The following is a 23,501-nucleotide window of genomic DNA, read 5'->3' on the forward strand; positions in this document are numbered from 1 at the left end:
AGAACCAGATTGCCAGGTCCCCAAGCTGCTACATTCATAAAGAGATTTCTCTGCACACAGAAAAAGATACACTATCAAGCATCTCTTTAGCTTTTGTATTTTTGTAGCTGTGAACCTTTTAAAGTATTTGAAACATCTTAGAATATTCATACCTGCATTGTAATGGAGATTTGTTTTTTGTCAGTTTGAGTAATGATTCCTTATTAATTACATATTTAATGAATTAATTTGAATGTTGCATAAACTCATATTTTTCTTTTGGTACACTTTAATTAAGAACTCTTTAATAAACTTTTACTTGACTCATTTTATTCTTAGAGGAAAAATTACTATTTTATATTGTTTTGCCCTATGAATAGCCTGTTCTCACATAAAAATAAATTAATTGACATTAAATTTATTAAGCAAATTTTCTTAAAACAAGTAGGATCAATCATTAGAGTACACCTTAATTTCAGTTATAAAATACCATATATGTTGAACATAAATTAGAAACCCAAGAAACCCAGTCAGTTTCAATAGCCTCGCTGAGCATCCAGGCCATGGGACTAACCACCACCTAACACTCGGTCCACTTAGGTGGTCGTCCTTTCTGACAGGTCAGTATTTGTACTGTGTGAATTACTGAAGATTTTCGCTATCGCCTCTACCAAAAGTCAAATAAAACGAGGAAAATTATCTATAAATGTTCAAAACTCTAATGTCTTGATCCTTTTCTAATTATCCTCCTCTAAGGTGGGGAAGATTCCCTCTCTACCTCAGATTCACATGTATGTACAGATAGACACACACACGTTACTCAGGGCTGTTGCTTCACAGTATCTACGGTCTTGGTAACAGTTTCATTCTAATCTTTGAAAAACCAAATGTTTGAACCAACTTCCTTATGTATTTTTTTCTTCCTGCCTCTTTTAGGCAGTATTTGTGTGTTTCTGCAGAGTTTTGCACAGAGTCTGTTCCCATGCAAACCAATGAGGGAGAAGTATCGGAAGAAAGCGGTTCCAAGGTCAGTGAATTACTAAAAATGCAAACAATTTGAGTAGAATTTAAACAACAGAGGCAGTGGATGAGTAGAGTGGGCATTTTGTTTCAGGTGAATTTATAAATTAGATTGATTTAAGTTAGACCTTAACCTTAGATTGAATTTTTTTTTTCTTCTCAATATCCATTTTCGTTATGTGAGAAATTTAAAACAGATTTCACTGAACTCATAGAGAACTTAATGGTTAATTTGTAGAATACTAGCACTTTATCTTCTAATGTTTTGTTATGCAAGTAATATACGAGGTCTTTCCAGAAAGTATCCAGCCATGTGTTACGAAAAATAGAGACATTTATTGAAGAAGATACAAGATATAAGAAACATTGTACATAGGACAATGATGCCTCAGTGTCCTTCAAACTAGACCCTTTGGGACCTCACGTAGTTCTCCTAGTTTCCATGAGCTGCCCCATCATATTTTCCTGAACTTCATCAATGGTCTAAAATCTCTTCCCTTTCAAAGGCAATTTTAGTTTTGGGAAAAGCCAGAAGCCACAGGATGCCAAATCTGGGCTTGGGGGTGCTGAGTCACCTGGGTGATTTGATGGTTTGCCTGAAAACTCTGCACGAGACGTGATGCATGAGCAGGCATGTTTCCATGATGAAGCTGCCAATCACCAGTTGCCTAGAGCTGAGGCCTGCTGAATCATCTGAATAGTTTCCGTGGAGGAATGTTGAAGCTTAACACAAAATTTGATGCAGATTCATTTCTTTACTCTCTTAGTCATTTTGAATGTGACGGCCACACAGTACGCATGTTCTCTAAGTGACATCTACCACCCCCTACTGTCTAATGCAGTAAAGGTGTCATTGTTCACACATGCACATTCCAGTCCACTCTCCTTAGTTGCCAGGTTACATCAGTGTTGAGCAAACCATTCTTGTATTAACAATGGCTGGACTTTTTCCAGACACAAGTTGTGTATTTATTTGAAAAATTAAAACAAATCAGAATTGATACAGTAAAAAGTAAAAGTATGTACCTTATTTCTGCTACACAGAGCCATCACTGATAACTTTTTAGACATTTTATATTTTAAGTGGTAATTTATTTGGTTTCGTTTTTCAAGCTAAAGCTTGAGTGACTATTATTTATCACTGTCAAACCCCGTGTAGAAATAGTTATCTGTGTATTTACGTATACTTTTCTGTATCTGTCTCTGTGTCCTGAATCTGCTGGGCCTTTTCTCAGCCGGGTCATATGGGACCCTCAATATCACCTTCAGTTCACCCTCCTTTTCTCCTTTCAAAGTTATCCCTAATCCTTCTGGGGGCTCTGAGAGTGTCTCACACTGTGTTCAGAGCAGTGTCCAGCACCTGTAGCATCATCTGCTGCCCTGGACCCTCCTCAGGGGGCTGCTTTTGCTGCTGCCCCTGCTAATGGTAATCTCTGTGGGAAGGCTTATTCCTTCACCAGAGCAAAAGTGGAGAGGTGTCAAAGTGTCACTGGGAACTGTCAAAATATGCTGTGGAGAAGAAGCCGGGCACAAAAGGTCACATATTATATGATTCCATTTAAATAAAATATGCAGAATAGATCAATCTATAGAGATAGGATACAGACTGGTGTTTGCCAGGGATTGTTTTGGGGAAAAGGGAAAACGATGAATAATTACTTAATGGGTACAAAGTTTCTAGTTTGAGTGATGAAAATGTTTTGGAATTTGATAGAGGTAGTGGTTCTACAACATTGTGAATATACCAAATTTCAATGAATTGTTCACCTTATAGTGGCTAATTTTATGTTATGTGAATTTCACATCAGTAAAATATTTAAAAAACAATAAAAAGGCAGGAAAAAATATCTGTGAGTTCCCAACAGACCAGTCCTCATCGCCCATTGGCCTCATGCAGTGCTTCCCTGAGTTTTAGGGGGGCTGCCACCTTCTCCACTGCATAGTACTTTGTGGGCTGGACGTCAGGGAACTGTTTATGCGCCCAAATCTCAGGGTCTCTCATGAAAACAGCTCTCTCAGCTTCTTTCTGAATCCCTGCTCTCTACAATCCATGGGTTCGGTAGAAGAATTGTTACCATCCTGTCCTCTTGCTTATTTTTTTCCCATCACACAAGATCTCATCCTTCTTTCTGTAGCCAAAGCAGAAGCCTGTAGACTTTCATCAGACTCATCTACATCCTGAATCTCAGAGAGAACACACACTCTGGGAATCTTCCCCAAAGTCAGAGAGACACTCACACCCAGAACACCCAAGGTACACACACCCCAAGATTTCTGAAGTACACATGGACCCTTCCTCAAGATCCCAAGTAATTTATTTATAATGAACTATAATGTTAAGGAAGACTTGCCTCTTGGATCCTCTGGCTAATACAATACATTCTCTAGGCCCTGGGAAGCTAAATTGTAATTGAAACTTGGTGAGCGTGTAATTAGACCAATATAGAATATTTTATTGTGTCATAAACTTAGTGTATACCTTCTTTCTGAGGGAAAAAACTGGCTTCTTGATTTTTAAATTATTCAAAAATGTATGAGTTTAGAATCAATTAGACTAACAAATACAAGAACTTTCTTTTTATACTTGCGTTAAGTAGAGGCTTCTATTATCAGTTATTAGGTTATAACTTCAACAGTCTACCCTTAGTTTAACTTATGTTTCTATGCTTTTCTTTCTTAAGCTTTTCTTGGTTTAAAAACCTTATTATATTTGGAATGCTGGATGTTAATGCAGGAATTCATCATAGTACTATGATAACGTAATTTGTGGTTGTCTGTTAACAGAAAGAAGCCAGGAAAGGTAACTGGTTTTGTAAAAAAAAAAAAAAAAAAAAGCAGGGAATTTTCTACAAGACAGTGATTTGCAATAAATCCATTTTTTTCAGTGAATAATTCTTGAGTATACGTTATTAGAGGATACAGCAATGAACCAAAAAGACATGGTTCTTACTCTCAAGGTGGTTATATTTTACTGGGAGAAACAAATATAAATGTAATAATTATGGATTGTGGTCAGTACTATGAAGAAAATAAAATAAAGTAATATAATATAGGGTGACTGGGAGGACAAGCTTAGAGTGGTCAAGGAAGCCTCTCTGAGAGGAAGACATTTCAGCTAAGACCTAAAGGATGAAGGAGGCAGCTATGTAAAGAGCTGGAACAGTGTTTATTCAGAAGAAACAGCTTCAAAAGCCCTCGGCCTCTCCTAAGAACTATCAGAAGTCCTGTGTGGCCAACTGGTAATAGGGGGTTAGAGAAGATGGCAGACACCTTGGAAGGACGCAAAGATCATGGTGTAGAATAAGGATTCATTCTCTGTACACTGAGAAGCCATTGAAGGTTAAGTTGGAGAGTAACATGATATGATTTGTGTTTTTAAAAGATCCCTCTGGCTGCAGTATGGAGAATGGATTGGAGAGAGACAAGAGTAGAGACAGAATAGTGAGAAGTCAGTTGTAGTCATTCAGATAAGAGAGTAGATATTGGTTTAGATTAGTGTAGTGGTGTTACAAGTGGAAGAAAGACAGACTTGAGGTGTATTTTGAAGGTAAAACTGACGTGACTTGAGGAGGAATTGGAATACTTTTGCATCATTGAAATCAAGAGGAGAATTTCAAGAAAAAGGTATAGTCAATACTGTCAGATGCTGTCAAGAAGTCAAGGAGGCTGGTAATTGAGAAAAGATATCTGGATTTTTTTATTTTTAAAGAACTAATTACAGAGAAGGAACACAAGAAAGCTTTCTGGGGAGATAGAGATGTTGTATGTGTGATAGGAGTATGGATTATATGGGTGTACCCATTAGTCAAAATTATACTGTTATAATTACAATGAAAGTTACAATTTTCAGGTCCACTTTACCTGAAAAAAATTGTAAAATAATAATCTAATAGGGATTGAGAATGGATGGAAGTATAGATAAAACAAGTATGATAGAATGTTGACAACTATTGAAGCCTGGTATTGAGTGTGTAGGGATTCATTTATATTTCCTTTGTATGCACTTCACATTTTCCATAGCAAGAAAGTTTTAAAGAGAATTTATCAATGGTCTTCAAGAGTAAGAGGATGAGAAACCAAGAGTTATGGGTTAAAAAGGAAAAATGATTTTTAAAAAAGTAATGGTTGTGGCTATAGTCTGCCACCCAATTATCTCCCTCTGATTATGAGAAAAGCATCAGGCAAATCCCAATACAGTGGCGTCCTACAAAATACCGACCAGTACTCCTCAAAACTGTCCAGGAAAATGAGAAGTGTCTAAGAAACTTTCACAGCCAAAAGGAGCCTAAGAAGACAAAATGACTAAATGTAATGTGATATCCTGGATGGAATCCTGGAATAGAATTAAGGACATCAGGTAAAAACTAAGAAAATCTGAATAAAGTATGGGTTTTAGCTAATAATAACATGTCAATATTGGTTCGTTAATTTTTACAAATGTACTAAGGTAAGATGACAGAGAAAAATAGTTTCAGAGTATACAAAACTCTTCATAATTTTTCTGTTAATCTGAACCTGTTCTAAAAAAGAAAGGTTTTATATTTATACACACACACACACACATATTTTTTTAAACACACACACACATATTTTTTTAAACACACACACACACACACACACACACACACACATTTTTTTAAACCACCACAACTTTTTACTGTTTTTCACAATTCTGTAGTTGACTGGGCTCAGGCAAGTAGTCCTCTCCTCCAAAGTGGTGTTTGCAAGGGCTGCAGTCACTCGGAGGGCCGACTGGCCAGAAATGTCCAAAATGACTCATTCACCTGGCTGTCAGCCTGGAGCTCTGCCTGAGGCTGTTGACCGAGCTTCAAGGATCTCCTCCCCCTGACCTCTCTACACGGCTTGAGTTTCTTACAGCAAGGCAACTGGGATCCAAGAGGGAGCGTTCCAGGCAAGTAGAAGCTGCAGATATCACAAGGCCCAGCCTCAGCAGTCACACAACTTCGCTTCCTCTGCGTTCTGTTGAGTTAAAGCAAGTCACAGGGCCACTTCAGATTCAGATTCTGCCTCTCAGTGGGAGAACTAGCAGAGAATTTAGGGTCATCTTTAATCCCCACACAGAGATTAGAGTATTAGATGCCCAGGTTGAAGAGAAGGTGATGGTGGAAACCAGTCTATTGTAGGCTAAGGAATTTCAGGAATAGGCAACAGATTTTTAAAGTGCAGGAATGAGAAGTGCATTTTACTTTATGATTTACTCTCATGATAACTGGTGTTGGTGTAGAGGATAGGCAAAAGATATGTATCCTGATACTCAGAGTCTCTAAGTATTAAGAGAATCTGATTGGCCCAACCTGGGGGACTGATTTCCATTGGGTCTTGAGTTCTCAGAGTAGGATAGCAGGGGCCATAGATGAGAAAGTAGACCACATGTAAGAACATAGGCATGGGGAGGCAAAAACCAGCTTTCCTAGGACAGTCCGCAATCAACACTGATGTAATCTCCCACTGTATTTCTTAATGAAGATGGATTTGAATTCTTAATTTCAATTCCACAGCTATTCTTACTTTAAATTTGGTATGATTTAGGTTGATAGCCTGAATGAGTTGGTGTTGGCTTACTAGAGGTAGAGACTCTGTAGCATTAGGCTTGAAATGATTATTTTTTAAGTGAAATCTAAGGAAGTATAGTAAAAGTTATAAAACTGAGTAAGGTGGTTTTTTTATAATCTTATTCTCTATACATTTTTGTATATTTAAATATTTTATAATAAAAATAAACTCTGGGATTTAAGAATTTCAGCTATAGATTTAAGTGCCCATGTGTCTCTGTTAATTACTACAAAGAAACATTTACTGAATCAGGAAGTCACCATTTCAGCTGTAATATTATCTTGTTATCAAAGGTAACAACTAAACTTAGTTTCTCTACAAAGAATAAACTGAACTATTGATTAGCTTTACCTCAAAGAGAGTTAAAGGAGATAGTTTAGTTTAGGGTCTCTCTACCTTAAACTGAATCTTAGCCAATTATTACATGATTTCATGGATTTTGGTATTTTAAGAGCAGACTGGGGAAAAATCCATACAGGATAGGTATTTTTTCCCATTTGTTTACATAGCTGGCAAACAATGTAATTTGGATTGAATTCCAGGACTGTCTGGCTCCAAAGGTCATGCTGAATTTACTACTCCATCCTGACAAGGTTATGTGGCAGTGTAATCAACTCCATTTAGGTATGTAGAAGAACTTGTTAGAAAGGTCATCTGGGTATAAAAGAATGCATATGAGGGGATAGGGTGCTTTGTGCATATCCAGAGTCATACATCTCTCTTGAGAAGCTGTTGTAGCATTGAGATGGGTGTGTGAGACTGTGGGCGATGAGGTTAGAGACAGAATCCTATGCTGCCAGTAGGGAGCTATTGAAGTGGGGAAACATGGTCTGATACGTGTTTTAGAATGATCACTCTGGCAGCCGTATGGACAAATGATGATAAGTGGTGTTTAAAATGCACATGGGGAGAACAGGAGTCTCCTCAAGAGGTTTGAAGAAGGCTTGAAATTGGTCACTAGCAGTAGGTCTGACGAGAAGACTAGCAGGAGAAATGTTCAGGAAGAATGGGCTGGGTGCTTGGAGACAAATCTAGAGTTTTTTGTTTGAAACAGTGGGTTGAATGATACACCATGTAATATAGGAGATAGAACAAGGTTGGTTGTAGCTCTTGTTACTGTTGTTGTTTTTAACTGGGTATGTATGGAGGGTTTGGATTTTGAGATATTGAGGCACCTTTAAGCGCCCAGGAGAAGATGCTTAGTAGACATTTTGTAACTCTTAAGTCAGAGAGGGGGCGGGGAGGAAAGGAGGGAAGGAGGAGAGAAGGAACACATCAAGGTTTATATTTGGGAACTCTCAGCATATAGGAATAGATAGGGCCTGGGAAATTAGAAAAAGCCCAAATGTAGAACTGTAGGAACTACTTCAGGTGGTGTGTCAAACTTTAGCATGCGTAAAATTACCTTGGGTATTTTTCTTTTCTTTTTTTAAACAGCTTTGTTAAGATAAGATTCACATACCATAAAACTTACCCATTTAAAGTATATAATTTAGTGGTTTTTAGTATATTCACAGAGTTGTACAACCACCACCATAATCTAGTTGAAGAACATTTTCATCCAAAAAGAAGCCCTGTATCCATCAGCAGTCACTTCCTATTCCTGTTCCTCAGGCAAACACTAATGTACTGTCTGTCTCTTAGAATTGCCTATTCTGGACATTTTTTTATAACTTGAATTATACAATATGTGGTTTCCTGTGTGTGTGAGACTTTTTTCACTTAGCAGCTGTTTACAAGTCACTGGACACTAGGTAACGAAGGGCAATGATTGCTGAGAAACGGAAAACAAATGAGTTGAGCCCTCTGATTACCCCAGCGTACTGGCTTGGGAAAGCCTCCATCCTGTGGTACAGGGAGGGGGATCCCAGGCAAAGCCTAATGGACCCTCTCTCTTGAAGTAACTTTGCTGAGGGCCTGGGGAGGCAAAGGCGGTTAGAGTTTAGACAGGGTACTGGAGAGGAGAGTGCCATAAAGAAGTCTGGAGACCTGTGGAGGGGGATCTCATTTAAGAAGATTAGAAGGAACAGTGCCTAGCACTCAGTGCAGGCAGTAGTATCTGTTTCTATAGACTGGAACACCTCATCATTCATAGATCATTAGGTTGAGTCTCTGTAGTGGTACTAACAGAGTTTGTGCCTCTGTAATAGGGAATAATTAGCCCTAAACAGTTCTGTGGTCCAGTTTAGCAAATCCGGAAAGCAAGACCCAAAAGGAACAGGCTGTTTCAAGGAATTTAACTGTATTCCAGTACAAATCTCAAAAATATTTATAGGAACACAAAAATATCTAGCATCCAACAAAGTAAAATTCACAGTGTCTGATATCCAAGCAGAGATTGTCAGGCACATACAAACCATGTCAATACAAATCAGAGTGAGGGGGAAAAATCAATTAATTGAAACCAACTCATAACTGACATAGATTAGAATTATCAAAGAAGAATATTTTAAAAACTTATAAGTGTATTTCAAATATTCAAAAAGTCAAGCAGAAACATGGAAGATACTGAAGACACAAATTAAAGTCTAGAGTTTATAATATCTGAGATTAAAAATGCACTGGATGGGATTAGTGGGAGATTAGACATTGCAGAATAAAAGATCCGTGAATTTAACTACATACAAATAGAAACTATCCAACAGGAAACAGAGTAAAAAGAATAAAAAACAAAAAGTGAAAAGAGCACTAGTGGGCTGTGGACAGCGCCAGGCAGCCTAATACACACAGGGCTGAGTCATTGAGGAAGAGGGCAGGGGGACAGAAAAATACCTAAGGAATAACGGCCCCCCGATTTTCCAAATTTGATAAAAACTGTAAACCCACAGATCCAAAAAGTTCAATGTGCTTGAAGCACAACAAACACAAAAGAAAACCATGCCAAAGCTCATCATTATCAAATTTCTCAAAACCAGTGACAGAGAAAAAAATCTTAAAAACAGAATAAAAGAAGTGTGCTCCAGGGGGGCTCCTTGTGAATAACAAGAACACTCCCAGACTCAGGAAATTCCAAAGGTTTTAGGATCTCTTTGCCAGGAACCAGGGACAAAGACCAAACACATTTCTTACAGTCAGAAATTGAAATTTTAAAAGTACCATTTATAGCTTCTGGTCAAGATGGCAGAATAGGTAAGTGCAGTACTGGCATCTTCTCATGACCGCATCAGAATTACAACTTAACTACAGGACAACAATCAGTGAGAACTGCCTGAAGTCTAGCTGAACAGAGAAGTCCTATAACCAAGGATATACAGATGAAACCATGTCAAGACTGGTAGGAAGAGCAGAGACGCGGAATAGGCTGGTCTCCATATGTGACTGTTAGAAATCAGAAGGGAAATCTCGGCTTTGGAGCTACCCTCTGAGAAGCAAGGAGTCCTAGCCCTACTCCAGGCCTCCCAGCCCAGAGTTCCAGTGCCAGGAGGTGAAGTCCCCATACCTTCTGGCTGTGAAATCAGCAGAGTTTGTGGTCGAGTGAGAAGGATGGCTGCTGGAGTCCCAGGAGTTCCTCTTGAAGGACTCACAGACTTACTTGGACTTACCTGCTCTGCGCTCCAGTGCTAGAGTAGCAGCTTGAAAGATGCCAGGGACATATGGGAGAAATTGAATTGTCTGGCTTCAGGGTGAGGGCTGGTGGAGCAGCTTTCTCCCAGACATAAGTGCTAGCAGAAGCCACTGTTCCTCTGCTAAACCCTCCCCTTACAGAGCCAGCATGCGGGCAACATATCTGAGCCTTGATCAACCTGGCTCACTGTTCACTGCCCTGGTGATTTCCTAAGACCTCACTCCACCCACCATGCAGGCCCACCCAAGCTGCTTCCAGTGGCTTTTCCATATAAACAGCCTGTCTAGGTTCATGCCGCCAACTTTCCTAACATCTCTCAGAGGTTCATAAACCCCAAGCAAGAAGCATCTACCTTGGTATGCCCATACCACTTGCCAAGTGGCCCCAGCACAGCACTAGCAGCAGCTGGACTCGGTTTGCAGCTTGGCCTCTCCTGGGCACCTCTGAGCCCAGCACAAGTACCCATCTTCAGATCACATTGTAGCTCATGCTGGGTCACCCCAGGAATGGAACAGGTAGCAGCTGACCTTGGCATGTAACTTCTGGGAGGCTCCAGAGCCATTGCACCCAGTGGCCAGCTTCAGACCATGCCAGGGCACAACCTAACCACCTTCACAACTGAGAAACTCAGTGGGCAGGCTCATGGGCAACAGAGCCCTGTCGAAGAAAGTCCTCCTCCATGGCGTCAGCCCTCTACATAGCAGCTCCTCTACTATGGTTGTGGTCAGTCCTTGCAGCTGATGGGCCTGAGGGTTAATTCCTGTCATTGGCACACCAACAGCAATCAAGGCTCATCTGCAAAAGGAAGGTGCTTAAAGTCTGTATGGGGGGCACACCTGGAGTGTCTGGCTCAGGTGACTGGAGATGCTATGGCACTGGACCCTACAGGACACCTAGTTCATAATGCCACTCTACTAAGACTGGAAGACATAGCAGATCTACCCAATACACAGAATCAAACAGAGAGGCAGCCAAAATGGGGAGACAAAGAAACATACCCCAAATGAAAGACTAGGAGAAATCTCCAGAAAAAGAACTCAATGAAATGGAGGCGAGTAGACTACCAGATACAGAGTTCAAAACAATGGTTATAAGGATGCCGGGGCTGCTGTAACAAAGAACTACAAACTGAGTGGTTTAAACAACAGAAATGTATTGTCTCGTGGTTTTGTAGGTTTTAAACCAGGATAGAAGTGTTGACAGAGCCATGGTCCCTGTGAAGAGACTAGAGGAAGGTTTTTTTCCAGGCCTGTCTCCTAGCTTCTAACTTCCAGCTTCCCTTCTAGCTTCTTGGTCTGTGGCAACATAACTCTAGTCTTTACATAGCATTCTTTCTGTGTGCATGTCTGTCTTTGTGTTCAGATTTTCCCCTTTTAACAAGTACACCAATCATATTGAATTAGGGCCCACACTAATAACCCAATTTTAACTTGATTACCTCTGTAAAGACCCTATTTTCAAATGAGGTCACATTCTGAGGTATTGGAAGTTAGGACTCCAATATATCGTTTTGAGGGGGGTGAGAGAGGGTACACTATTTCACCCATCACAGCAGTAAAAACAACTTCCAAGGACAAAGTTGGAATATTAATATTACCTGATTTCAAAACAAATATAAAGTTACAGTAATCAAGACCCTGTGGTATAAGAGGACTAAATGGAAATGGAAAAATATGTAATGAAGATTTTTTTAAAAATCCTGTGATAGTGGAGAAAAGACTGAGAAACAGGCCAGTAGAACAGGAGAGTCCAGACAGAACTACACATAGATGGACAAATGATTTTTGACAAAGGCAGTTTTATGGAAGCCATCAGTGGTGAAAAGATAGTTCTTTCAACAAGTGGTGGTAGCGCTATTAGATATCCATTTGCAAAAAAGTAAACATATATCAGTACTTCATACCACATACAGAAATGAACTCAAAATGGATCTTAGATCTACATTTAAAACCTAAAACTATAGTATTTTTAGAAGAAAACACAGGAGAGCCCTGGCTGGTGTGGCTTAATGGATTGAGCGCCTGCAAAACGAAAGGTTACCAGTTCGACTCCCAGTCAGGGCGTGTTGCCTGAGTTGCAGGCTGGCTTCCTGTTTGGGGGTGTGCGAGAGGCAACAGATCAATATATTTCTCGCACATTGATGTTTCTCTCCCCCTCTTTCTCCCTCCCTTCCCCTCTCTCTAAAAATAAATGAAAAAAATCATTTAAAAATTGTTTAAAAAGAAGAAAACAGAATATCTTTGTGAACGAGGGTTAGTCAAAGTTTTCTTAGATACTACGGTGAAAGCACAGTCTATTAAATTTTAAGAATTGACACATCAAAATTAAGAACCTCTGCTTTTTGAAAGATACTATTAGGAGAATGAAAAAGCAAGCCACAGACTGAAAGAAAATATATGCCAAGCATGTATCTAATTAAGGACTTGTATCTAGAATATATTAAATCTCTCGAAGCTCAATAATAAAACAACCCAACTTTTAACATAAGCAAGTACCAAGTAGAAAGTGAGCAAAGAATTGGAATAGACATTTTTCAAAAAAAAAATATTCAAATGGCCAATAAGCACATCAAAAGATGCTCAGCATCATTACTGATGAGGGAACTAGAAATCCAAGCCACAATGGCATACCACTTCACACCTGCTATTATGAAGGGACAGACAAGTGCTGGTAAGGCTGCGGAGACATTGGAACCTTCAGACATTGCTGATTGGAATGTAAAATGGTACAGCTGCTTTGGAAAGTAGTTTGGCAGTTCTTCAAAAAGTAAAGCATACAGTTATCACATGACCGAACAGTTCCATTCTGAGTTATTTAACTAAGGGAAATGAAAGCATATGTCCATACAAACACGTCCATGGATGTTCATAGCAGCATTATTCATAATACGTGATACCTCCATGCAAAATGGAAACAATCTAAATGTCCATGAACTGATGATGTCAATAAACAAAATGTAGTCTATCTTTACAATGCAATTGAATTCAGACATAAAATGGAAAGAAGTACTAGTATGTGCTGTAGCGTGGATGAAACTCAAAAACATTATGCTTAGAGAAAGACACAAAATACCCAAATATTATATGACTCCCTTTATATATGAAATGTTCAGAATAGGCAAATCTGTAAGACAGGAAATAAATTCATGTGTTTCTGGTGCTGGGAAGGAAGATGAAAGGCAGTCACAATAAGGAGTGACTGCCAGTAAGTACAAAATTTACTTTTTGGGATGATGAAGATGTTCAAAATTGGATCATAGTGATAATTGCGCAACTCTCCAAACATATCAAAAGCCACTGAATTATACACTTTAAACAGGTCAACTTTATAGCATGTAAATTATATCTCAATAAAGCTGTTAAAAAATGGTCATAAGATTTAAAAAGCACTTTACCAGAAAATGGGTGGCAGAGAAGCTCACAAAAAGTTGTTCAACATCAGTGCAAGTAAAACCACAATTAGAATGGCTAAAATTAAAAAGACCATACCATACCAAGTGTAGGTGAGGTGTTGAACGCTGGAATTCTCATGTACTGCTGACAGGAAAGTAAGATGCTCCAGCCACTTTGGAACAGAGTCAGATGGTTTCTTAAAAAGTTAAACATATAGCTATTCTATGATCCAACTATTTCACTCTGTTATAGGTTGAAATGTGCCCATCCCATTCATATGTTGAAGTCCTAACCCTTGGTACTTAAGACTGTGTGATGCATAATCCAGTATGACTAGTGTCTTTATAAAAAGGGGAATTTAAGCATAGAGAAACAAATACAGGGAGAATGCCATGTGAAAATGAAGACAGTCGTCTACAAGCCAAGGACAGAGGACTAGAACAGATTTTTTGCTCATAGCCCTCAGAAGGAACCAGTGTTGCCAACATCTTGATTTCCAACTTCTACTTGCAGACCTGGGTGAGACAATAAATTTCTGTTATGTAAGCCACCCAGTTTGTAGTACTTTATTATGAGAACCCTGGCAAATTAATATACACTACTAAAGATTTACCCACTAAAAAAGAAAGCATACATTGTACAAAAGACTTCTAAATGAATGTTCATAACAGGTTTATTTGCAGTAGCCAAAATCTGGAAACAACTCAGGCATCCCTCAACACGTAAATGGAAAACAAACTGTTGTATATTCTATACAATAGACTACTACTCAGCTGTAAAGAGGAAATGAACTATTAATACATGAAACCACATGAATGAATGTGAAAATAATTACGCTGAGCAAAAGAAGCCAGACCAAAAAAGAGTACTTACTGTGTGACTCCATGTATATAAACTCTAGAAAATGCAGAGTAATCTATAATGACAGAAAACACATTAGTGGTTGCCTGGGGATGAGGAGCAGGAGGGACGGATTAAGAAATGGCGTCATGAGACTTGTTTGTGTGTTTTTTTTAAGGTTTATTTTATTCTCATTCAAGAGAGAGGGGAAGGAAAAGAAAGAAACTGATCAGTTGCCTTCCTCACATGCCCTGACTGGGTTCAAACCCATAACCTGTGCGTGACTAGGAATCAAACCAGCAACCTTTCTGTTACAGGATGAAACTTAGACCAACTGAGCCATACCAGCCAGGGCCATGATGAAACTTTTTTTTTTAAAAAGTTTTATTTATTTTCAGAGAGGGGGAAGGGAGGGAAAAAGAGGGAGAGGAACATCTATGTGAGAGAGAAACATCAATTGATTGCCTCTTGTACACCCCCTAGCTGAGGACAGAACCTGAAACCCAAACATGTGCCTTGAATGGGAATCAAACCAGTAGCCTTTTGCTTTGCAGAATAATGCCAAGAATTTAATCATGGCCTTGAGTGGGGACCAAGAGCCACACAGATCAGGGCCATGGTTAAATTCTTAGAACTGGGGAATATGTTCATTTTATTGATTGTGGTGATGGTTTCACAGTATATACATATGTCAAAATTTATCACATTATATACTCTAAAGATATGCTGTTTAAGATAAGTCACTTATGCCCTGACCTGCGTGGCTTAGTTGGTTGGGTATCATACCTCAAAGCTGGTTTGTTTTCCACTCAGAGCACATGCCTGGATTGTGGGTTCTTCCCCGGTGGGCCCATGAGCATAAGAGAGGCAACCAATTCATGTTTCTTTCCTTCTCTTTCTCCCTCTCTTCCCCTCTCTCTAAAAATAAAAGAGTAAAATCTTTAAAAAAAAAAAATGAGTTATGCCCTGTCTGGTGTGACTCAGTTGGTTGAAGCATTGTCCTGTAACAGAAAGATTGCAGGTTCAATCCTGGTCAGGAAACATGCCTAGATTGCAGATTCGATCCCCATTCTGGGTGCATACTGGAGGCAACCAGTCAATGCTTCTCCCTGGAATCAATGTTTCTCTCTTTCCCTCCCTATCTCTCTAAAAGCAATGAAAAAATATCCTCGGGTGAGAATTAAAAAAAAAAAAATTTTAAGACATATCAGTTATACCTTACCATACTGTTAAAATTTTAAATAATTGTAAAACAAATAATATTTTATATTTTAATTTTTTTTAAAGAAGAAGAAAACCAACAAAATTTTATTAGTGGCATTAAATAGAGTAGCTTTGATAGAGTGGAAAAGTAGAGGCAAAAAAGTTTTAAGACTAGACCTCGACATGATAGACTAAACCCAGTTATTAATCTCTGCTCCCGTCTAAAACTCCTCTAAAATTATTCTTATCAAATGATTTCAGCAAGCATAAATCCACCAGAAAAAAAGTGAGTGGAAGAGAAGATGAAGCAGATAAGAGATGCCAACAAAATTTTGGAAGCTAGAAAGCTTTTGGAGTGACACTGAAAACAGCGGGATTAGTTGAAGAATTTACAAGGAGCAAGGCCCTAGCTATCCTGCCCCTCATATCCACAGACAGATAGCTGTTCCTCTCCCTCCCTGGCAAAGCTCAGGATGGAGGCAATGTACCTAACTAAAAACAGAAGGATTAAATCAAAGTCTGCATGCTGATACAAGACTGTGCCAGCTGTCTTCTCAAATTCAGTTCAGATCACTGGAAGCCAGGCTTACACCCATCTGGCCTAAGATTTAACAGTACCTCTCTGGGCAACTGAACAGCCCAAGGGGGTAAAGAATATACAGATGTGGGTATCTAAGAGTTTTTCTAATGAAATGGTTAGATTCCCCCCCCCCCCCCCCCCCCCATCCAGGAAAACAACCACAGGATAAGCAGCCTCCTCTTCACAAACAAAAGCACTTTCAGGCTCTTTAGTGCTTAACTCTTAAATCTAAATGGATGGCCAAAGGTGACAACACATTTGATTAAAACCTGCAAGTGAAAGATACTGACCAAATCAAAGATAAAAGCAGAACTTGGAGGAAACAGAGATAATAGAGGGGGCAGAAGAAAATTTAAACAAAAACACTTTATAATTTTAAAAATACACTATAGTATTTTCAAATTTAAGACAAGATATAATAATGGAACAAGAAACAGGACTGCCAAAAAAAAAAAAAAAGACTTCAGAGAACAAGAGTAAGCTCTTAAAGTACAATAGCAGAATTATATTAAAAATTAGAAGGACTGGTAGGTAAAATTAAGAGCGTCTCTGGAAAGTGAAATAAAGGGTCAAAGTAATAAAAATGGTGAGAGAAAGAAAAAAACTAATGGATTGGTTTCATAGATATGACGCTGAATAATAGGAGTTCCTGATGGTGAGAAAAGAAATTAGAGGGGATAAAATTACCAATAAATAAGCAGAGAAAATATCCCAAACCCGAAGAACCCATATTTCTAGATTGCAAGCACCTACTTAGTACCAGGTTAATAAATTTTAAAAAACTATATTTTTAGAAAGCTGAGGAGAAATAAGTATCCTAAAATTTTCTAGAGGAAAAAAACAGTTCATATGCAAAACTGTTAGGATTTAGAATACATCAATTTTCTGTAAAGTAACTCTGGGACCTAGAAGACAATGGAGCATGGCCTTCAAAGTTTTGGAGGAAAAATGTTTGCTAACTTAAACATCTATAGTCAATTATGTCGGTAAAAAAAAATTGTACATGTCAGTAATATGTATGGATAAAATAAGGACATTCCAGTCATTCAAGATCTCAAAAATTCACTTCCCTTGTACCTTTTATTAGGAAGGTACTAGGTTACATGCTCCACCTAAACCAGGGAGTAACTGTAAAAGAGAGAGACAAAGGATCTGGGAAACAGATGCTCCAGCAGAGGAGAGCGAGCATGGAATTCCAGAGATTTAGGGGAAGAGACATCCCTGGCAAGGTGTCAGGCATTTAGCAGCCTAAAGAGCAAACAATCTAGACTGGAACAAGGGAAAACCCTTGAGGGCAGTCTCCAAGACTGAATGAAATTGATAGATTACCTGAAGTGTTTGAACTGACTTAAAGGAGATTTACAGCTCTGTTGGAGACTTTGAGGATGAATTCGTGAAAAATACATAATAAATATTAAGCTAAAAAAATGGAGAAAGTAAAAGAAAGAGGAAGTGGTAATTGTTAGTTCCAGGGAAAACAAAAAGTTGTACAGGAATGGAAATTTGACTATACTGTGCCTTTCAAGCGAGGCTGTGAATGGAGTCTGAGAAAAAAGAACTGCACACTAAAAGTTAGTATGAGGAACTCCTTAAAAGTTCAAGCGGAGGGTGGGAGTGGAAGAGGTGCATGTGGTGTGAGATTTCAGAATTCATGTACCTGGGTGTGCAGCAGCACAGACTGATGGTGAGGCTCAGCCCCAGGTCCTTCCCATTTCCTAGCTAAAGCGGGGAGGAGATGGTCACCTGTTTAAAATAGGTGCAGAGTATTTGATTTACTTCAGATGGATGGAGTTAAGTGCACTTCCTGTTGTTTCATTGCTTTCTCACACTATACTGTAATTGACCCGTTTTGTTTGTCTTTCCCATTAATCTCTTAAGTTTTTTTATCGCGAAAACCGTCTTCTTCACTATTATCTCAGCATAGCTCCTAGCATGTAATATGTACTCAGTAAATATTTGTTGAATGAATGAATAGTAGTGGAAGAAAGGTGAGGATATGGTGTTTTATGAATACAAATACTGAAACTTCTGGATAAATGGCCATGTAAGGAGACCTGACTTGGGGTTGTGAACACACAATACGATACATAGATGATGTGTCACAGAATTCCACACCTGCAACCTATATAATTTTGTTAACCATTGTCACCCCAATAAATTCAATAAAGTAAAAATACTGAAACTTCTGAAGACAAAGTCAAGAAGGAGGAGTGGCAGAGGTCATTAAACTAAGTGCAAAATTGTTCAAGAAATTTGTAGAAAAAAATAAGTAAGGATGCAGACACTGAGAGTGGACTTGAGAAAAACAAGAAGTGGCAAAAAAGGACCAGTAATCTTTCTGTACAGTTTTTTTTATTGCCTTCCAAAATGATAGAGAGCAAGAAAAGGTAGGAACCCTGGTGAAGGAGATAGTGTCTTTTGGGAAAAATCATTAACATTGGCACCTAAAGGAATGAGTAGGAATTTGAAGTGTATGTGCTGTGAAAGACCAGGGTTTCTAGGCAAGAGGGAACATTATACAAGGTGTGTTAAGAAGGTATCCAGCCGTGTAATATGAAAGAATAGAGACATTTATTGAAGAAGATACAAGTAACATTGTACATAGGACAATGATGCTTCAGTTCTCTTCAAAGTAGGCAGGTTGGGACCTCATACAGTTTTCCCAAGCCCCCACCATGAGCTGCTTCATTGTTTTTTCCTGAATCTCATCAATGGTCTGAAATCTCTTTCCTTTCAAAGGTGATTTTAGTTTTGTGAAAAGACAGAAGTTGCAGGGCACCAAATCTGGGCTGTAGGGGGGCTGAGTCACTTGGGTGATTTGATGTTTTGCCAGAAAACTACATGAGGTGTGATGTGTGAGTTGGCACTTTGTCACGATGAAGTTGCCCGTCACCAGTTGCCCATAGCTGCAGCCTTCTGAATCACCTGAATAGTTTCTGCAGAAGAATGGTAAGGCTTAACGCAAAATTTGATGCAGATTTGTTACTCTACTCTCTTAGTCATTTTGAATGCAATGGCCACACAGGACACATGCTCACTCAATAGCGTCTGCCATCCCACTGACTAGTACAGTGAAGTGGTCATTGTTCACACATGCACATTCCAGTCCACCCTCCTTGGCTGTCAGGTTACATTGATGTCATGCAAACCATTCTCATTATATTAGCAATGGCTGGAGTTTTTCCAGACAGACCTCCTATGTAAGCCAGAGAGGGTGGAGGAGTTGATGTGTGCTTCATGGGTGAGTGAGGAAGGGCAGATAAAAAAAAGATCACATAAGCAAATGAACTGAACTATCCCTCAGGATAGGTAATAGTGTGCCATTGAAGAATTTCAAGGAGAGGGATGTAATCAGATTTGCAGTTTACCAGATCTACTTCATGGAAGTGGTTTAGAAGATGGATTGAAATTAGATGGGACCCAGAAGCGCAAAGACCAGTGAGAAAGCTTTTATAGGAGAGAGATTTAGGGAAGCTGGCTTTAGCTATGGCAGTTAAAAGGGATTCAAAGAGGTGACAGATATGAGAGCTATTTAGGAGGTAAAAGCCATGGTACTTTGTGATTAATAGAATGCATGGGATTAAGGAAGGAAAATGAAGAATCTTATATGATTATGGGTTTCATGTGTGGATCTTAGTGAGTGCCGCTACCATTCACAGAGGTAGAGGATATAGAAAGGAGAGGAAACTTGAGACAAGATGGTGTTTTATTGTAGCCCTGTTGGGCCATCCAAGTGGACAAGACCTGTATGCAAAAGAGGGCTGGAGTTGAAAATTTGGAAACCAGTGTATTGAGATTATTAAAGTGGTGGGCTTTCTGATTATTTCTTCTCATCATTATTGTGCTAACTAGATACTGATTACAGATAAAGCTTTTTGTTTGTTTGTTTGTTTAAACTGGTAAGCAGAGGCTAAGGTCCACAATTTACAGCTCTTTAATTGGAGAGGATTGTTAAAGATGAAAAATCAAGAATATTTTATAATATATTATAAATGTCTTTGAAGAGATGATTTAGGCTTGAGGTTTCAAGTAACAATTTAAACAGTTTATCATTTTTGTTCTAATTAAAGCATAACACTTGTACAATTAAGTGCATCAAATGCACAGCTCAGTGATTTTTTTCATGAATGTGTACATCCTTATAACCACAATCCAGATCCAGATCATCTCTAGCTCCTCATAAGTTCCCTTGGAACATTGTACTCCTAGTTTTTATTCCAGAGGTTGTAGATCACTGTGTAAACTGAGGATGGGAGAATCCGCCCTCTCCCTGGCAAAGCCCTGTAAGCTAATGAATCAGAAGCCTGTAAGAGAAGAGTAAAAGTCAAAACCTGGCTTTCCAACTTTGGGCCTGGCATAATGGCTCCCACAAAGGAGGGCAATGAGAGGAAGAAGGCCTTTCTGCCACCAATGAGGTAGTGATCAGAGAACACACCATCAGCATTCACAAGCACATCCATGGAGTAGGTTTCAAGAAGCGCGCCCCTTGGGCACTCAAAGAGATCTGGAAATTTGCTATGAAAGAGGTGAGAACTCTAGATGTACACATTGACACCAGGTCAACAAAGCTGCCTGGGCCAGAGGAATAAGGAATGTCCTACCATATCCAGGTGCTGTCGTCCAGAAAATGTAATGAGGATGAAGATTCACCAAACAAGCTCTGTGTGTTGGCCAAGAAATACAATATAACCATACCCCAGAACCCTCCCTGTGCCCCTTCCTGATCAAATTCCCTCCCTCCCTCAGACATTTACTAGCCTAAATTCTATAATCACTCCCTTTGCTTTATGGTATTATAAACTATAGACATTGATGCCTATATAAACACTTATGTGCGATTTTAAGATGTATGTATTTGAACTGTATATTAATGAAATTATACTGTAAACATATTCTTTTGTGACTTGCTTCTTTCACCCAGTATTGTGTTTTTGTAACTCATCTAGGTTGAAATGTGTTGCTCTAGTTCATTTTCATGGAGGATAATATTGTTTTCTGCAAACACCATTACCTCTTTAACTGTTTAACTGTCTATGGATGTTTGTCTCAGTATTTTTTTGTTAAAAATAATGTTACTAAAATATTTTTTTAAATATTGACCTGAAGATATGTTTTTATTGATTTTTAAAGAGAGAAGAAGGAGGGAAAGGGGGGGAGAGAGAGAGAAACATCAATGTGAAACAGAAAATCAGTTGGTTGTATCACATACACACCCTGACTGGGGATTGAACCCACAACTTTTTGGTGCATAGGCTGATGCTCCAACCAGCAGAGCCACCCAACCAGTAATAATAATGTTGTGTATGTGCAAAAGTTTCTCTGGTTTATATACCTAGAAGTGCAACTACTAGTTTGTATAGTAATTACACATTTAAGTGGACTACATAATGGCAAATTTTGTAAAAGTGGTGGTGCCGCCCACCAGGAGTGAATGAGAGTTGCTGTTGCTCTGCACCTTTGCCAACATTGGTGTTGCCCAGCTCTTTAATTTTAACCAACCTGGTAGTTGTGAACTAAATTAAATTAAAAGTCTTTGTGGTTTTAATTTGTATTTTTCTGATTGACATGAAACTGAACATCTTTTCATACAGTTAGGGCTATTTCTGTGTCCTCTCCAGTGAAATTCCTACTCAGTTGTTTTGTAAATTTTTCTGGTAGGTTGTCTTTTTTTTATTGATTCACAGCAATTTTTTATTATACTTTAATACTTTTTCACAGTAATATGCGTTACAAATAAACATGCTTCCTTTTTTATTCTGCAAATCTGGAAACCCAAGGAGAGATGCTTTGAGCAAACCTAGAGAGTGAAACCATTGGCCAGGCTTCTGTAACTAGGCACTCTAGTGAAATAGCCATGTGGTCTGCAAGCGCAGGCCTCGGCACTTTGGAGTGCGTTACATCATAGTTACTGGCTGCTGCTGACCTGTGGTACTTGTCTTTGCAGGTGGAACAGGAGGATTTTGTAATGGAAGGACATGGCAAGACTCCACCTCCTGGTGAAGAAAGCAAACAGTGAGTCACACTTTATTTAAAAAGGATCTTATTACAGATCTCCAGAAGCACTTTGGTTAAACATGCTGAGAGCATGTTTGCAGGGATGTATATGTTGGGCACATTGTGGAACACCAGCTCACCAGTTGCTTTGGTGGCTGTTAATGCACTGCTTCTATTTATAGACAGACTAACTGGAGGGACAAGAAAGTTGGCTTTGTATTTTTTCATACTTGACTAATCAAAATTTATGTTACACTTTAGCAAAGGCTTTAAGGCTCAGGATGTTCCAAATGGAACTAATTTCAGTCTGGTTGATTTCCAAAGAAAGCATAAAATTGTATATCCTTTTCTTAGCAATGTCTTTATGAAGTGACGAAATTAATAGGCTGTTTTCCTGCATTCCAAGTGTGAATTTATTTGAATAGTACTTCCTGACATTCTATTCTATTGAGTTATTTATACTTCTGATCTTTGTTTAAATCATAAATTGTTTCCCTAAAGGAATGGGAATTATAAATAATGTAACCTAGCCAGCATTCTAAATAATTCAGGATCTCTCCCTTCCTGACTCAAAAAGTGATTAAGTGTTAAATCTGAAATTGGAATTATCTGGGTAGCATTTTGGTGGCAGAGAGTAGATTTTTTTTGCCCTTTGTCACAGAACTTGAAAAATTGAGAGCATACTGATGTTTCATATGTCCTTCTAAATAAAAACAGTTAAGGCTGGCTTAAAGGACAGGCATGACTACTATTTTTTATTCAGACAGTAGTCTTTTAAGTTGAATGGTTCGGTGATTCATGGAATTTACTAAATCTGTAGAGAGAAATTCCTTTCTCTTGCCTTTTTTCATTTCCTAGAAAATAGTTTAGCTTTGATTTGTCTTATGAAAACAAATCAAAGGATGTCTCTGAAATCCTTAGGAATGAATTATTCAGAATAGCTATACTGCCACGTGGCCAGGATCATTATAGGAGAATGTTCATCTCATATTTATTGTGAATGGAAACCAGGATATTTTCACAGCTGGTTTAATTTACTAACCAGGCAGTTTTAAAAATAGCTTACAATATAAATCCTAACTTTGGTGTGTTTTGTCAAATGCATGGGCTGATGGAATCAATTCATCATTAGCAAATTAGAATGCCAAACATCCAGTCCCAGTGGAATTACAGCAACACTTCAGGTGCTTCCTTCTGCCACTTTGCCTACTCCCCACCCCTACACTCTGGTCAGAAGTCTTCAAACCCTAAAAATCATAACTCCCATTTGACAAGTGTTTTGTGTGCACCAAGTTCTTTGCTCGTTACAGTGTCTCCATTTAATTGAGAAATCAGGGTAGGTAACTTGTCCCTG

General features: G+C 38.7%; 1 protein-coding gene across 3 annotated transcripts in view; it reads left to right on the forward strand.

Moving 5' to 3' along the window:
• TNRC6B (trinucleotide repeat containing adaptor 6B) overlaps positions 1-23,501 on the forward strand; it is a 234,991-nt gene that overhangs the window by 57,636 nt on the left and 153,854 nt on the right. For all 3 annotated transcript variants that reach the window (XM_054582413.1, XM_054582412.1, XM_054582416.1), the window contains exons 3-4: positions 916-1,006; positions 22,098-22,165. In XM_054582413.1, the coding sequence (XP_054438388.1) occupies positions 962-1,006; positions 22,098-22,165 (113 nt within the window). In that variant the 5' untranslated portion in view covers positions 916-961. The remainder of the gene's footprint in view (positions 1-915; positions 1,007-22,097; positions 22,166-23,501) is intronic.

Source organism: Pteronotus mesoamericanus, unplaced genomic scaffold, assembly GCF_021234165.1.
Source record: "Pteronotus mesoamericanus isolate MK-2021 breed Mesoamerican mustached bat unplaced genomic scaffold, CSHL_Meso_final contig_702, whole genome shotgun sequence".
NCBI lineage: Eukaryota > Metazoa > Chordata > Mammalia > Chiroptera > Mormoopidae > Pteronotus > Pteronotus mesoamericanus.